The sequence below is a fragment of the Gouania willdenowi genome, chromosome 13 (genome assembly GCF_900634775.1).
Source record: "Gouania willdenowi chromosome 13, fGouWil2.1, whole genome shotgun sequence".
NCBI classification, from domain to species: domain Eukaryota; kingdom Metazoa; phylum Chordata; class Actinopteri; order Blenniiformes; family Gobiesocidae; genus Gouania; species Gouania willdenowi.
Genome location: NC_041056.1, coordinates 43,038,156 through 43,052,169, shown reverse-complemented (window position 1 = coordinate 43,052,169; position 14,014 = coordinate 43,038,156). Strand labels below are relative to the sequence as shown.

Sequence of the window (14,014 nt, the reverse complement as noted above, 5' to 3'; positions counted from 1 at the left end):
CACAACACATTACCCACACTTCACTGCACACAAACCACACAACAACACTCATTGTAGAGTGCTTTGACTCCAACTGTGCTATAAAGTGAAGCCTGTTTACCATTTACTCTCAGTTTTCCTCTTTGTCAGTGACCGAAAGCTGCACATCACTTGGTTTTTTTCCTCCCCCAAGGAGCTTATATTTCCTCCGTTTATTTATGTGTTTGTTTGTTAGCAGCACTGCATCATGTGTATTTCAAGGATTGTGACAAATTTCACCCAAAGATAATCTTAGAACAGGTATGGGTAACTGGTGGCTCAGGGGCCACATGAGGCCCTTTGACTAATTTTGTGCAGCCCAAAGAGCAAACTCACAAAATAATAGTAAAAAAAAAACAAAGAAAAACAAAAACAAAATATATTCAGAAATACATACAATTACTAGGGCTGTCCCGATACAACTTTTTCACTTCCGATACAATACCAATAATGCTGCCTTGAGCATTGGCCGATACCGATTCCAATACCAGCATAAATCATACATATTTTTACAACTTATTTTGTAGCGTGGAATGTTAGAAAAGGTTTAATCAATCTGATGGTGAGTTCACTGACACCTAGTGACCGCACGTTTACATGCTATGCATATGTTAGTGCAATTAAATGGGTTTTCCTTCAGAAAAAAAAATATTTTGGATTTTTTTTTTGGATCGATATGATAATCACATGGTAAAATATTGCTATTTGTCACTTAATCTATTTTTCTAACAGCCTTAAATACATAGTGTTTCTATTTATCCTAACAGTGGTTTTACTGGGCTGTTTAACATCATTCTAACACTGGTACAGAGTTTAAAGGCTTCACTAGACTGCAAGGCTAATGTCATGTGATTCAGACACGCTGACTCAACTTTAGACCCCCCAGGGTTCAGAACCAAGTCTTTCTTAATCTTTCCTCTTTGCCTGTACATTTCAGTTAGCTTGAATTCACCTTCCTCTAATTCACTTACGTGTGAAATTGAATCTTTACACTGTCCAGGTATATTCTCTTGCATGATTAATAGAGTAAACTGGTTTCAGCCTCTCAGGAGGATGGTTGAGGTGGTTGCTGAGAGGTGGGCTTCCATCCAAATATCCACTCTGCAACAAATGGGTTGGGAATCACTTTAGCTAACTCCATCAGTACCCAGGAGACTGCTGGGGTGTTGACATGAAGCAGGAGTTTGAAAAACTCAGCTTCATAGTATCAAATGCAGAGAACAGGAAAAAAATGCTCAATGAAACCAATTTATTGTAGTTTATAATGAGTCATGAATATATATGTATATATATACTGTATATATGATTATTGTTATAATGGGGCTTGAAATGTAAATAATACCATTTGTAGTTTTAGTGTAAAAAGTAGGCTCTGAGTAATACGTTTTAGAAGTTAGTTACCATCATCCCAATATATGCACACAAGTTGGAAACCTGATGTGATGAATCTGAACCAACATATTAGTCATTAACATTAGGGCTGGTACTTTATCAAACGAATTGCAATTAATTACGTACAGAAAAATAATGCACTAAAAACTTTTCTTTCTTTCACTCCAAACAGCACAGAACCTTTTCCTTTTCACGAGTTCTCGGTATACCCATAATACTTAAGCTCAGTTGTGGGAAAAATGTTAAAGAAAGAGTTTGTGGATCAGCTAGCCTCAGCTAGCATCTCAATGCTAAACATGTAGCCTCTAGCACCTCAATGCTAAACATGTAGCAGCTATCACCTCAATGCTAAACATGTAGCAGCTAGCACCTCAATGCTAAACATGTAGCAGCTAGCACCTCAATTTTAAACATGTAGCAGCTAGCACCTCAATGCTAAACAAGTAGTAGCTGGCACCTCAATGCTAAACATGTAGTAGCTGGCACCTCAATGCTAAACATGTAGCAGCTAACACCTCAATGCTAAACATGTAGCAGCTATGGCGCAGTCACACCAAATGTGTCAAAAGCGGCAGGTGTACATTCACAATACATGGTGGACACACTTCTAAGAAGCGTCAGAGGTCCTGCTGCATGTCCCGCGCCTCGTGTGCAGCGCGTTTTGACGCTTTTGACGTGCGTCCAGCGTGGCCGACACTGGAGTTGGGATTGTTGAACTTTTGGGGCATTTTGAGGCGCGTCGACCAATCAAGAGTGTTCCTCAAGCGTGACATATTCAGAATAATGCAAAAAAAAAAAACACTGATCGAAGGCGGAGACATATAGACAGGCACTTCTGCTGGCATAGAGTGTAGTTGGGGTCCTGGTAGGAGATACGAGTACCGATGCGAGAAAGAGAAGTAGCGCTGAAAGCGACTCTCGTCCGAGCACAGATCTGGTGAATCCAGAAACGACGCCGAGGCACAAATAAAGCCAAGTCACTCTCTGGATAACGTAGAGCCGATGAACGGGAGTCGGAGGGGGCGTGTTCAGCAAGGAACTCCAAACTTTATTCTCCATCTAACCACACTTCTCTATAACCCTTTGACATCACAGTGCACACACTGAATCACACCTAAATACATCCGACCAGAAACACCACCTTCTCATCACAATAATTAATGTTCCACCACTTCACATTTTACATCACTGGGTGAATTATGAACGTAACTGATTGCCACAATATCATCCATTGTATGAAAGCAACAGGCAACAAAGAAGCCCCTTCCCTCAACGCGCCCCCTTCCCAACTTTTTTGGACGCACGTCCAGAGCATCTTCGACGTTGGTGACAAGCGTCTGATTCAATGAGCAAAAGCGTCTAACTACAGGCGTGAGGCATGATTTTGACGCCCAAAACGTGTTTGGTGTGAACGCAGCATTAGTCCTGGTGAAGCCTTTAATAGAGCTCAGTCAGTAATGGTTAGAGCAGCATCAGTATTATTATTATGAATATTAATATTACTAGGAGAAAGAAGGACAGATAGAGAGTAACTGAATGAGACAGCTCCTACGTTTAAATATCCCATTGATTTGATTTAGAGTTGACGCTGACCTTAAATTATTTGCACTCTTAATCCTGAACAAGTGGTAGATGCCCACTCACCCACTCATCTTCTTGGCTTTAAATAGGATGTGACAAAAAAGCCTTTCACCCGTCACATGACCACTTTTCCTTAGGCTGATGCTTCTAATAGCCTTCAGCTTCTCAATTATTCATCACCACATCTCCTCTACACAAGGTGCTGTTCTCTATGCCCAGTGGCTGATATTTCAATACATCCAGAATGCAATCAGGCTCTGAATGAAGCAATGTTTTATGTTGTGGTAATGGATCCAGATGCTCTCCACTCTATCTACCCACATTAGCTAATTGATGTTAATGAAGGGAAATTGGACACTGACAGATTTTGTTGTACAGATAGAGACCCACGGCTGGTTTAGTTTAGTGCTGCTGGTGGTTACGGTGGGATAGAAGGGTTTTCTACCAGGTGTCATGGGGTTTGACACACATGCATTTTTAATAAATGACTTAGGAGAAGGTGGGGCCATGTGTATGATGGGAAAAGGTAGTAGTGCAGTCCTTGAGATGTCATCATGTAGAGGGCCTCTTTGGTAAATAGAGCTGCTGCTGAGTAAAGAAACTGATTTCATTGAAATTCTCCAAAATCTAACCCCAGTAGTCAGAATCAGAAATACTTTATTGATCCCAGGGAGAAATTACTTTGTTACAGAAACTTGTGAAATATTACAACTGAAAAAATGAAAAACTAAACAAAAAAAATAAATAAAATAAAAAAACCTACATAATTAAGTGAAAGAAAACTGTTATTCAAATAAGGAATCATTAAATAAGTGCACACATTACAGTAAAAAAATAAATAAAAAAATGTATTAATAAAATAAAAATAATAATAATAATATACAAATGTGCAAATACAGACATATACAAGAATCAAGAAGCTGAAGCCAAGTCTCACACTATAAAAGGTTTTCACAACGTATCATCAACCTGGAAGTCGCCATTTTGGAGATAAGCAGTAGGTTTACAAACAGCACACAAACAAGCAAATCCCGAATTTTGAGAGGAAATGGTGAACTATTACCGTGTTTCTGGCTGTACTAATTGGTCAGACCGTGAAAAACATGTAGAGTTTTATAAACTGCCAAAAGTTCTAACAGATCAGGGAAGAACAATGTCTGTATTTTATAGTCAGTAGTTCTACATCAGGAGAGCAGTGACATGTGACTAACTCACTGTTGTTGCACCAGTTGTTATTGATGTTTATGTAAACATCTCCTGTCTTACATTTAAATCCAGCTTCAGGTCCAGTTTGTTCTCCAGGGAACAGACATTAGAACACAGGATGGAAGGAAGCTGCGTTCTCTGAGCTTAGCTTTTAGCTTGGTTGCTAGCCCCGCTCGGCATCCCTGCTCCTGCTTCTGATCACACCGCTTACGTTTAATCCGCTAGCGAACACCACTGGTACGAGGCTCCGCTACTCCACAGGTCGCTGGATGTAGCCGCGGTAGCAATCCGAGGCTCGAGGTCCAGAGTAGTCGCATATAACGAACTAAAACTGTTTGATTTACCTCAATCTAGTAACTACACTCACTGTGAAATTATTAAAACTGACTGAGTTATCTGCTGATATACAGTATATCCGTTGCTAACGCGAGCCTCTGCAGCCGCAGCCGACCTCCAAACTTCTATAAGATTTAAGGTCTTCCGCTGTGTAGGGATTCGTGAAATCCAGGTAGTTGATGATATCAGGATACATAATAGACGGAAGACTCTCCGGGTCGTCATTGATCCAAGACGCGGGAGCCAACTCGTATGGATCTGTACCACCAATAAACCATTTTTTATCCAAATATTGTGCCCTGCCCTGCAGACCAAGTCCTTCCCTGTATGCCTATAATGCATTTTGAGGAGCTTTTCTGTGATTTATCCATCGCAGAGAACACTTCTGTGAACCTCCAACATGTAGTGTAAACATCTGCTTACTTCCAACATGGCTGCACATCCAGGTTATTGCCCAGAAAGTGGCGTCGTGGGAAAACCCTCTATACAGTAGTCTGGCCTACCCCACAAGTTTGAAACGATCCTATTAAGTAAAATTTGAAAGATCAAATCAATCAATACTGAATCGAAATTTAATCGTGTCCTGAAACCTTCTAAATGTCCTTATAGTAGATCTATGTTTAACTAAACACATTATAACGCACCATTTAATTTCCTTTTAAAAACAGGACTACTTTACAGTTTTAAAGCCTGTGTTCCTCCATCTTGAAATCATGCGATTGATGATGTCACACGGTCCCACTGCCTGTAAACATCCCATTATTTTCTATTGAAGTGAAACATTCATCCTGATTTATAGATTATTCAGTAGTTTTTTAGATAATTTACAGTCAGCCACCAATTGTACAAGTTCTCCAACTTAAAAAGATGAGAGGCCTGTCATTTTCATCATAGATAAACCTCAACTATGAGAGACAAAATGAGAGAAAAAAATAATACATAAAATAACATTGTAGGATTTTTAATGAATTAATTGGTAAATCTCTATGTAAAATAAGTGTTTGGTCATCTACAAACAAGCCAGATTTGTGTCTCTCACAGACCTGTAACTTCTTCTTTAAGAGGCTCCTCCTCCACTCGTTACCTGTATTAATGGAACCTGTTTGAACTGGTTATCAGTATAAAACACACCTGTCCACAACCTCAAACAGTCACACTCCAAACTCCACTATGGCCAAGACCAAAGAGCTGTCAAAGGACACCAGAAACTAAGGCTGGGAAGACTGAATCTGCAATAGGTGTGAAGAAATCAACTGTGGGAGCAATTATTAGAAAATGAACCTAATGAATGACCTGCAGAGAGCTGGGACCAAAGTAACAAAGGCTACCATCAGTAACATACTACGCCACCAGGGACTCAAATCCTGCAGTACCAGACGTGTCCCCCTGCTTAAGCAACTACATGTCCAGGCCCGTCTGAAGTTTGCTAGAGAACATTTCGATGATCCAGAAGAGGATTGGGTGAATGTCATATGGTCAGATGAAACCAAAATAGAACTTTTGGGTAAAAACTCATTGTTGTGTTTGGAGGAGAAAGAACACCATACCTCCTGTAAAGCATGGGGGTGGTAACATCATGCTTTGGGGATGTTTCTCTGCAAAGGGACCAGGACGACTGATCCGTGTAAAGGAAAGAATGAATGGGGCCATGTATTGTGAGATTTTGAGAGGAAACCTCCTTCCATCAGCAAGGGCATTGAAGATGAAACGTGGTTGGGTCTTTCAGCACTACAATGATCACAAACACATCGCCCGGGCAACAAAGGAGTGGCTTCGTAAGAAGCATTTCAAGGTCCTGGAGTGGCCTAGCCAGTCTCAGATCTCAACCCCATAGAAAATCCTTGGAGTGAGTTGAAAGTCCGTGTTGCCCAGCGACAGCCCCAAAACATCACTGCTCTAGAGGAGATCTGTATGGTGGAATGGACCAAACTACCAGCAACAGTGTGTGAAAACCTTGTGAAGACTTACAGAAAACATTTGACCTCTGTCATTGACAACAAAGGGTACATTACAAGTATTGAGATCAACTTTTGTTATTGACCACATACTTATTTTCCACCATAATTTGTAAATAAATTCATTAAAAATCCTACAATGTGGTTTTCTGGATTTTTTTTCTCATGTTGTCTCTCATAGTTGAGGTTTACCTATGATCCAAATTACAGGCCTCTCTCATCTTTTTAAGTGGGAGAACTTGCACAATTGGTGGCTGACTAAATAGTTTTTTGCCCCACTGAAGTAGTTTTTTTAGATCATTTAGTAGCTTTTTTACATCATTTAGCAGTTTTTTTTTTTACATAATTTAACAGCTTTTTAGATCATTTAGCACATTTTTTAGATCATTTAGCAGCTTTATTACATCATTTAACAGCTTTTTAGATGATTAGTAGCTTTTTTACATAATCTAATAGCTTTTTAGATCATTTAGCAGCTTTTTCAGACACAATCACAACTTGTGCTGCTTTTGGTTGCTCTAAAAAAACAGCAAAAGTTAATGTAATGCTCTTTTGTATACAGAAAGAGGATAAAGACAGTTGTGACCCCAAAACAAATCTGTGACCACAGTAGGTAGAGCTGTATTATCATACCAAATTATAATTTGTTATGTGCTGTAGTTCCTGAGATATTTGAAGCTGAAAATGGAAGAAAAATAAGGACAAACCCCCCCCTCACTACATTGTTCATATCTGAAAAGTATTCATCTGATCAAACAAAAAATTACAGTGTGAATATTGAATAATCACGGAACAATTAGTCAAAATGTCAGACGCTGACGTGCGTGGGATGTCCTTAACATTTGTTGAAATGACATGGAATAACCCTTCTGTGATATCTACCCATTCCTTTTGAAAGTGCATGAAATCAGTCAAAGATTTGAGTTCAAAGGCTGAATTAATTACATTGATTATGGTGACCAGCTCCTTTTTTCTGCTGGTCATACAAAATAAGCACTGAGCAAATCCCCTAATGTTCCTGTGTAGCCAAAAGCCTGCTCCTATGGTTGAGTATCCATAGATGTGATCTATTTTACTGTAACAACAACGCTAACACAGAGCTCCTCTAACATCAGACGACGTGCTGTAACTGCATCTGTTCAGAAAGAGCAGCAGACGAGCACGTCTCCTCACCATCAATCAGAACCAATCCTTCCCCTCATATTTGGCTTCACATTAAAAGTCTGTAAATGATCAGGGAAGCTCCGATCGATCAGGTGCTGACATTGATCGGACAATCTCAAGTGGTTCGCCCACTTAAGGTCATACTTGGCTGTTAGTGAAATAAATTCTCTGTTTTTCCCTTCTCTTATATTTGTGTATTTATTAGTTTATTGTTCCTGTAATGACCAAGTATTTCTTTTGTGACTGGTAAAGTATTGTCTTTCTTCTGTTTAAATGAGTTGAGAGCTCTGAAATAGATTATAAATTGTGCTGCAGCAGTATATATTTTCATTGATGAAAACTGAAAACCAAAAAGTTAAAAAGGGAAAAAATGTTGTGATCACAGCCAGAAGCCACTAACTGCTTTTTATTGCATCACATGATTATAAAATAGGCTGTTGCTATTGGTCCAGACCAGGACCTCAGACAATCCTGACTATAGTTTCAGCACTTCCTGTGCGCATGTCGTGTCCTTCTAGCTGTAGTTTTGTCAGTTTTATTTTAGCTCTAACCCTAACCCTCCGACAGTGACGGAACTGTGCATGCACACAAGAAGTGCTGGAACAATACTCAGATTTGTCTGAGGTCTGGGTCTGGAACTATAGACACTTTGTAAAAATATGCTGTCATTATGTAATCACACATCTATGAGGATTGGGTTGTTAGCTGCACACTTTCAGACTGACAATCCTGTACTGAGGAGATTCTTATAGGAAAACAATCACTTATTTATTTTAAGAATTTAAACACCCACTTGTTCTCTGAAATCCACTAAATTTTTCATCAGTTAATCGCTTTTGCCACGCCCTTGCGGTGGCAATGTGGCGGTCTGACAGGGCCCTTGGGGGGGATGTTGGTGGGGGGCCTTGGGGTTAGGGTTGGCGGCGGGGTGCGTTGGGTCCTCGGCTCCTTGGTGATTTCTCGGGTGTGTGTGTGGGGGACGGTGGCTGCCTCTCTGCTTGGGGTCTTAGGGGCGTCTGGAGGGCTGCTCGGCCGCGGGGAGGTCGCTTTTTCCGCTAGCCTGGCTGCATCTTTGGGTCCGGGGCAGCGCTTGGGTTTGCAGTAGCGTTTTTTACACATACATTGGTCTACGATGCCTGCCTTGGACTGTGGATAAAACTCGCAGTGGGCTTAATCTTAGACACGTTGATTCTAAATACCTGTTTTAGGTACTACCACTCACTCCTTCCCTCTGTCCACAGACACCATTATACCTAAGCTTCACACTGGTCAGCAGACTGGATTGATTACGCAACACAACACAAAATGCACAACTACAACTTCACATCTCACTCTCACTTCACAATAACCAACTCTTCCTCCCTGTTCCCTTCCCCCTCCACTTTTTATCAATTAATGACAGTCTCTAATTAATTTGATAAATTGTTTTAATCAAGTCCCACAACTACCAAAAACCTTTAAAATAGGATGGAAATGATCCATATCTTGTTCAAGCAGAACTAAGTAACTTTTTCACCTTAATAAATCCTCCTCATAGTCCCTGTGAGGGTAATACTGGTGTTTATGGGGTGATTGGGGGGTCTTACACCCCCCCCTGCTGTCTCTGGACAGAAAACCACACCTGCAACTTTCCTGCCTCTGACCCAGTGGCAGACGTACTGCTTTACATCAGCCCAATACAAACTAATGCTAGATCATGACCAGCACCGTGGCTGCATACGGTTGTCTACTAAAAAAAAAGGCAGAGAAGACCTTTGTCTGAGGAACGGAGCAACTCCATCAGTGACAGCTCAGCAGCAGCACACAGCAATCACACACACACTGCCGTCACAGCAACAGGCACGCGCACACTCACAACCCAGTGCTCCATCAGGCAGCACACACACAAATATCCATCATCCATTTGTCAGCACACAAACAATCACACACACATTTCCACACTTCCTTCCGTATTACTCCCACATCATTCATTTATTTTACTTGTCTCTCTTCCTCATACTGTTCACATGGTCACATGGGACTATATGTGTGAAAGCACCTTTAGTGTCACTGTTGTAGTAGGATTTTTCAGTGATCGCTTGGTACTGTCTTGGGAGAGCAAAAGTGCCCATGTAGCTGTGGGGTGGGGCAGGGGGAAAGGGGTGCAGAGTGTTTACGACAGTGACATAACCAAAAGGGACCTTTAGGGGGAGCTCTAAGCACAAGCTCTAAGCACAAGTTACTTGGTTCTGCTTTAAACTGTTGTGAATTTGAGCTGTTTTCTGAATTATTATAAAATATTTAAAAGGCAATCAGTTATTTTGCAAAGTAAAGTGTTCTATGAAGATTTATGGAAAACAATAAAACCTTGAAATACTGCAACATTAGCTTCAATTTTTTTGGAAAAAGCTGCCACAAATCAGACAGTTTGGGACGCACTAATCACATAAAGAAGCTGTGAAATCCTGGAGGGGCAGCTTGTTTTATTAGAGCAGAAGTGGAGTAAAGGTATCAACAGGAGCAAAGCACCTTAGGAAGAACCAGAAATGTTTTTAGAAGCGGACAATAAAAAACGTGGGCGTAACACCTGGAGACGAGGTTTCAGAGCTGCGTGGATGGTAGGATGAGACTGAAGCTAAAGAGTTAAGTTTCACCCTCCAGTGTTTCTGACCAACTCCCTAAACAGCAGAATGTAAACAACACTGACACAAGGCAGAAGCACATGGAGACAGGGAGAAAGAGAGAGAGAGAGAGAGAGAGAGAGACAGAGAGAGAGAGAAAGCTATTAACAGTCATAGAATCTTGAGTGAGTTACATGACGAGAGAACATTAAAGTTAAGGCACACCGTGGACCATGTGACCTAAAGAGTTGACCCATGTGAGTTATTTTAAAGGAGACAAATCATGCTTTTAAATCCTTCCTTTTTATATATAAATCATACAGTTGTGGTCTATATAAAGCTGAACTGTAATGCTTGGGTCTGAATTCCTCATTATTATAGCTCCACCCCTTTTCTACCCCTTTTCTGATTTGCTTCTGAAAGCAACTCATTTTGGTGCTGTCTCTTTAAATGCAAATGAGACACTTCATACCCTGGCGGCACAGAAAATGTTTATTCACACGTTATTTACACAATGTCAACAACGTTAGACTTGTCCATCCAGCCTTACATGTTCCAGCCAGAGTCTGACCCAGCGGAGCGAGATGAAAATGAAGATGATGAACCTGCAGAACCCAAACAAGTGAGCTAACGCTAGCGCCAAGCTAACGTCACAAAATGCATTTTAATACAGTCTTTTCAAAGACAAAAACGTCAAAATGAAATGACTAATGAAAACTTTAGACTTAAATTAAATCACGTAGGCCATATCATCAAGGATCTAAAACGAGCACACAGCGCTAACATATGAAGACGGTACAACTGCTAATGCTAACAAAACAATGACAGGGACGTCTTATCACACTTTTTAGCGTTATTTACAGCTTACCGAAGTGCTCTGTTCATCGTCTCCAAAGATAGAAGGAATTGAACCCTCAATCAGACAAAGTCTTTCTGTAAATCCTTCTTTATACTGGTGGAGGTTGATGAAGCAGTCATCATTGAAGTGCTTCACACACACAAAAATGACCTTACCCACAGATGTGGTACATTTCTATAAAAAATAAAACTCAACCAGGCACTTTGAAAAGGTTCTGATGCTGAGAGACGGTGTAATGAAGCGTGTGGGTTACTACATCCAACAACCCAACATTTTGACTTATCCTCTCGTAACTTCAGCATCCTGGAGCTTGGACTACAAAATAAAAGCGAGAAATAAAAATGGCGGATTGCTCGAAGTGTTGGGCCTGGAGTCAATGTCCTAATTTGGCAGTTCTGCTGCAAATACTGTGACGTTATTGTTCAAAAAATGTAATAGAGAATCGAAAAATCGAAACAGATTGAAAAATATGACTAAAACAGAATATAAAGATATCTACGGAGCGCCATCACTTTATCGCTCCACTGACGCAATGACCAGGGAACAGAGCATTAATACAGTGGGGGAGGGTGTTGTCTTTGTGGGTTTTATGTCTTGTCAGTTTTTGGTCATTTTGGAATCATTGTGTGTTTTTGTTATTTTTTGTGTTCTTGGTGTAATTTTGTGTATTTTTCTGTAATTTTCTGCAATTTTGTTGTTGATTTGTGCATTTTTAGGGTCAGTTTCTGTATTTTTGTTGTTGTTTTCTGTATTTTCCTGTCATTTTGTGTAATTTTGTTAACAGTTTGTGTCTTTGGAGCTATTCTGTAATGTGTTGTTGTTTTGTGTGTTTTTGTACTCATTTTGTTTGTTTAAGTGGTTGCTGTGTCTGTCTTTGTTGTCATTTTATGCTTTATTAGTCATTTTGTGTATTTTTTGTGTACTTTGTGCATTTCTGTACCTTGTGTATTATGTTGGGCTTCATATTCATTCCAACTTCTTGAATTACAATTTTTGGGGATTTGCTTTAGGGGCCACAAAAATAAGACTCCCCGGGCCACCAGTTGGCCCGGGGAGCCCATATCTGCCCTACGCTGTGATTTCGTCCCATCTTTGATCTTGGTGCAAGGAAGAACACCTCAGAGAATGGAGACAATGTAATTAACATCCATGCACCTGCAGCACATGCCCATGTGGCTGCAACACACTAAGTCAACCCCTACGCCACACGTGTCAACCTCAAAGCCCTTAGGAAGAAATTATTAACTAATTCAGTTGTATGTATCTCAAAATTTACATAATAATGGGTAATAAAAGCCAATAAATTAAAAGTGAAGATATTACATATTAATTTATGTATACGTGGAAGTGCAAACTGGAGCACAATAAAGATTAAAATACTAGTTTTCCCAGCTAAAATCTGCGGCCCAATTAAGATGAACGGCTCCGTATTTGGCCCCTGAACTAAAATGCGTTTGAAACCCCTGTGAGAATGCCGATCCAATCACGTGATCAGAAATTGGGCCCGATCACGTCTGATTTGGTAGATCGTCACCATGTTTTTATCCTCAACGATCTATTATCGTCAGATCACACACCCTTAATAGTAGCTAACAGTAAAGATATAGTAAATGTACTTACTTAGACAGTGACACTCCCCCAGCCTTTCCAATAAGTTCCTCATGGTGAAGAACTGCATCATTCCAAGGAATGTCTAAAAATTTCAGAAGAGTCCTCATCCATTTCTCAGGATGGAGGACCAACTGTTCATAGTGCACAGGTAAACACTTGTCTGTGGCCTCCAGGCACTGAGTGTACATGGTTTCTATGGCCCGGTTCCACTTGGTCAGGCAGTCTCTGTAGCTGCCCAGGTCAAAGCCAGCGATGGTCACCTTCCTGGAGATCATGGAGTGAACAGAAGCCCGACCGTCACGTATCATAAGCAGGAACTTGGCGTGAGGAAAGATCTTGGCGAGGTAAGACAACGACTTTAGAGCAAACGGGTCCTTGTTGCAGAGGAAGTTGGCAGGTTCCCCGTGTTTCACGATGATCTCCAACAGGAAGGCCTGCATGGCGGCGTCCAGCACCTCATCGGTCACCCCTGCCTCATCCAGGCGCATCTTCTCCCGGCCCGACCGGCTCCACATCTGCTTCATGGCCAGGATACGTGGGATGACCCGGGTCTCCTCGCCACAGCGCACCTCGGGGTGTGCGTCCAGCATGGCTCGCATTAGCGTGGTCCCACTGCGAGGCACACCGCCGATAAAAATGAGGGGCATGTCTTTATTGTAAACAAATGGCGCACTGAGGTTCTGACCAGTTCGTAAAGTGGTTCTGATGCTACCTCCTAAGGCGGACAGAGGAAGGATGCCCGCTGATTGGCCGCGCTCTTCAATGCGATGGTGGCACTCCATGGCATGGCGGCCCAGATAGAAGACAGTCACCGAGCTGATGACCAAACAGGCCACCAGTAGGTTCTGCTTCAACTTCCCTATCATGGTATCCACTGTGTGGAAAGGACTAGATCACCACAAAGGTAGTTTGAGGGATGGAGAGGGTTCCCAGCCTTTATGGATGGTTGCTGGGACCCCGGCATGGGTCGAGCCCCCTGGTGAGTAGCAGGTGTCGAGTGTCCAGCTCCATGAAGCCTGTGAAACAAACAATGACACCATCAAAATCATTAGAACTTACAAATACAATATCCTCTGTGCACACCTGTCCAGTAATGTGGGAGTCTGCTGGGGCCTATCCTAGGACCCCCCCATTGTCCATAATCGTGGAAAAGAATCGAATTCATGTTCTGAAATGGAAAAAATAAACCTAAGTTTTTCTCCAAAATATGATCACTGTGTTTACAAACTGAAAGGAGTGCATGATTACATCCCAACCTTTAGTTTGTTTTTTTTAAAATCAGGATTCAAATA

General features: G+C 41.3%; 1 protein-coding gene across 2 annotated transcripts in view; it reads right to left on the bottom strand.

Moving 5' to 3' along the window:
- Positions 1 to 13,738, bottom strand: part of tpst1 (tyrosylprotein sulfotransferase 1) — a 39,016-nt gene extending 25,278 nt beyond the window's left edge. For both annotated transcript variants that reach the window (XM_028464692.1, XM_028464693.1), the window contains exon 1: positions 12,732 to 13,738. In XM_028464692.1, coding sequence (XP_028320493.1) covers positions 12,732 to 13,588 — 857 coding nt within the window. In that variant the 5' untranslated portion in view covers positions 13,589 to 13,738. The remainder of the gene's footprint in view (positions 1 to 12,731) is intronic.
- Positions 13,739 to 14,014: the final 276 nt, after the last annotated feature.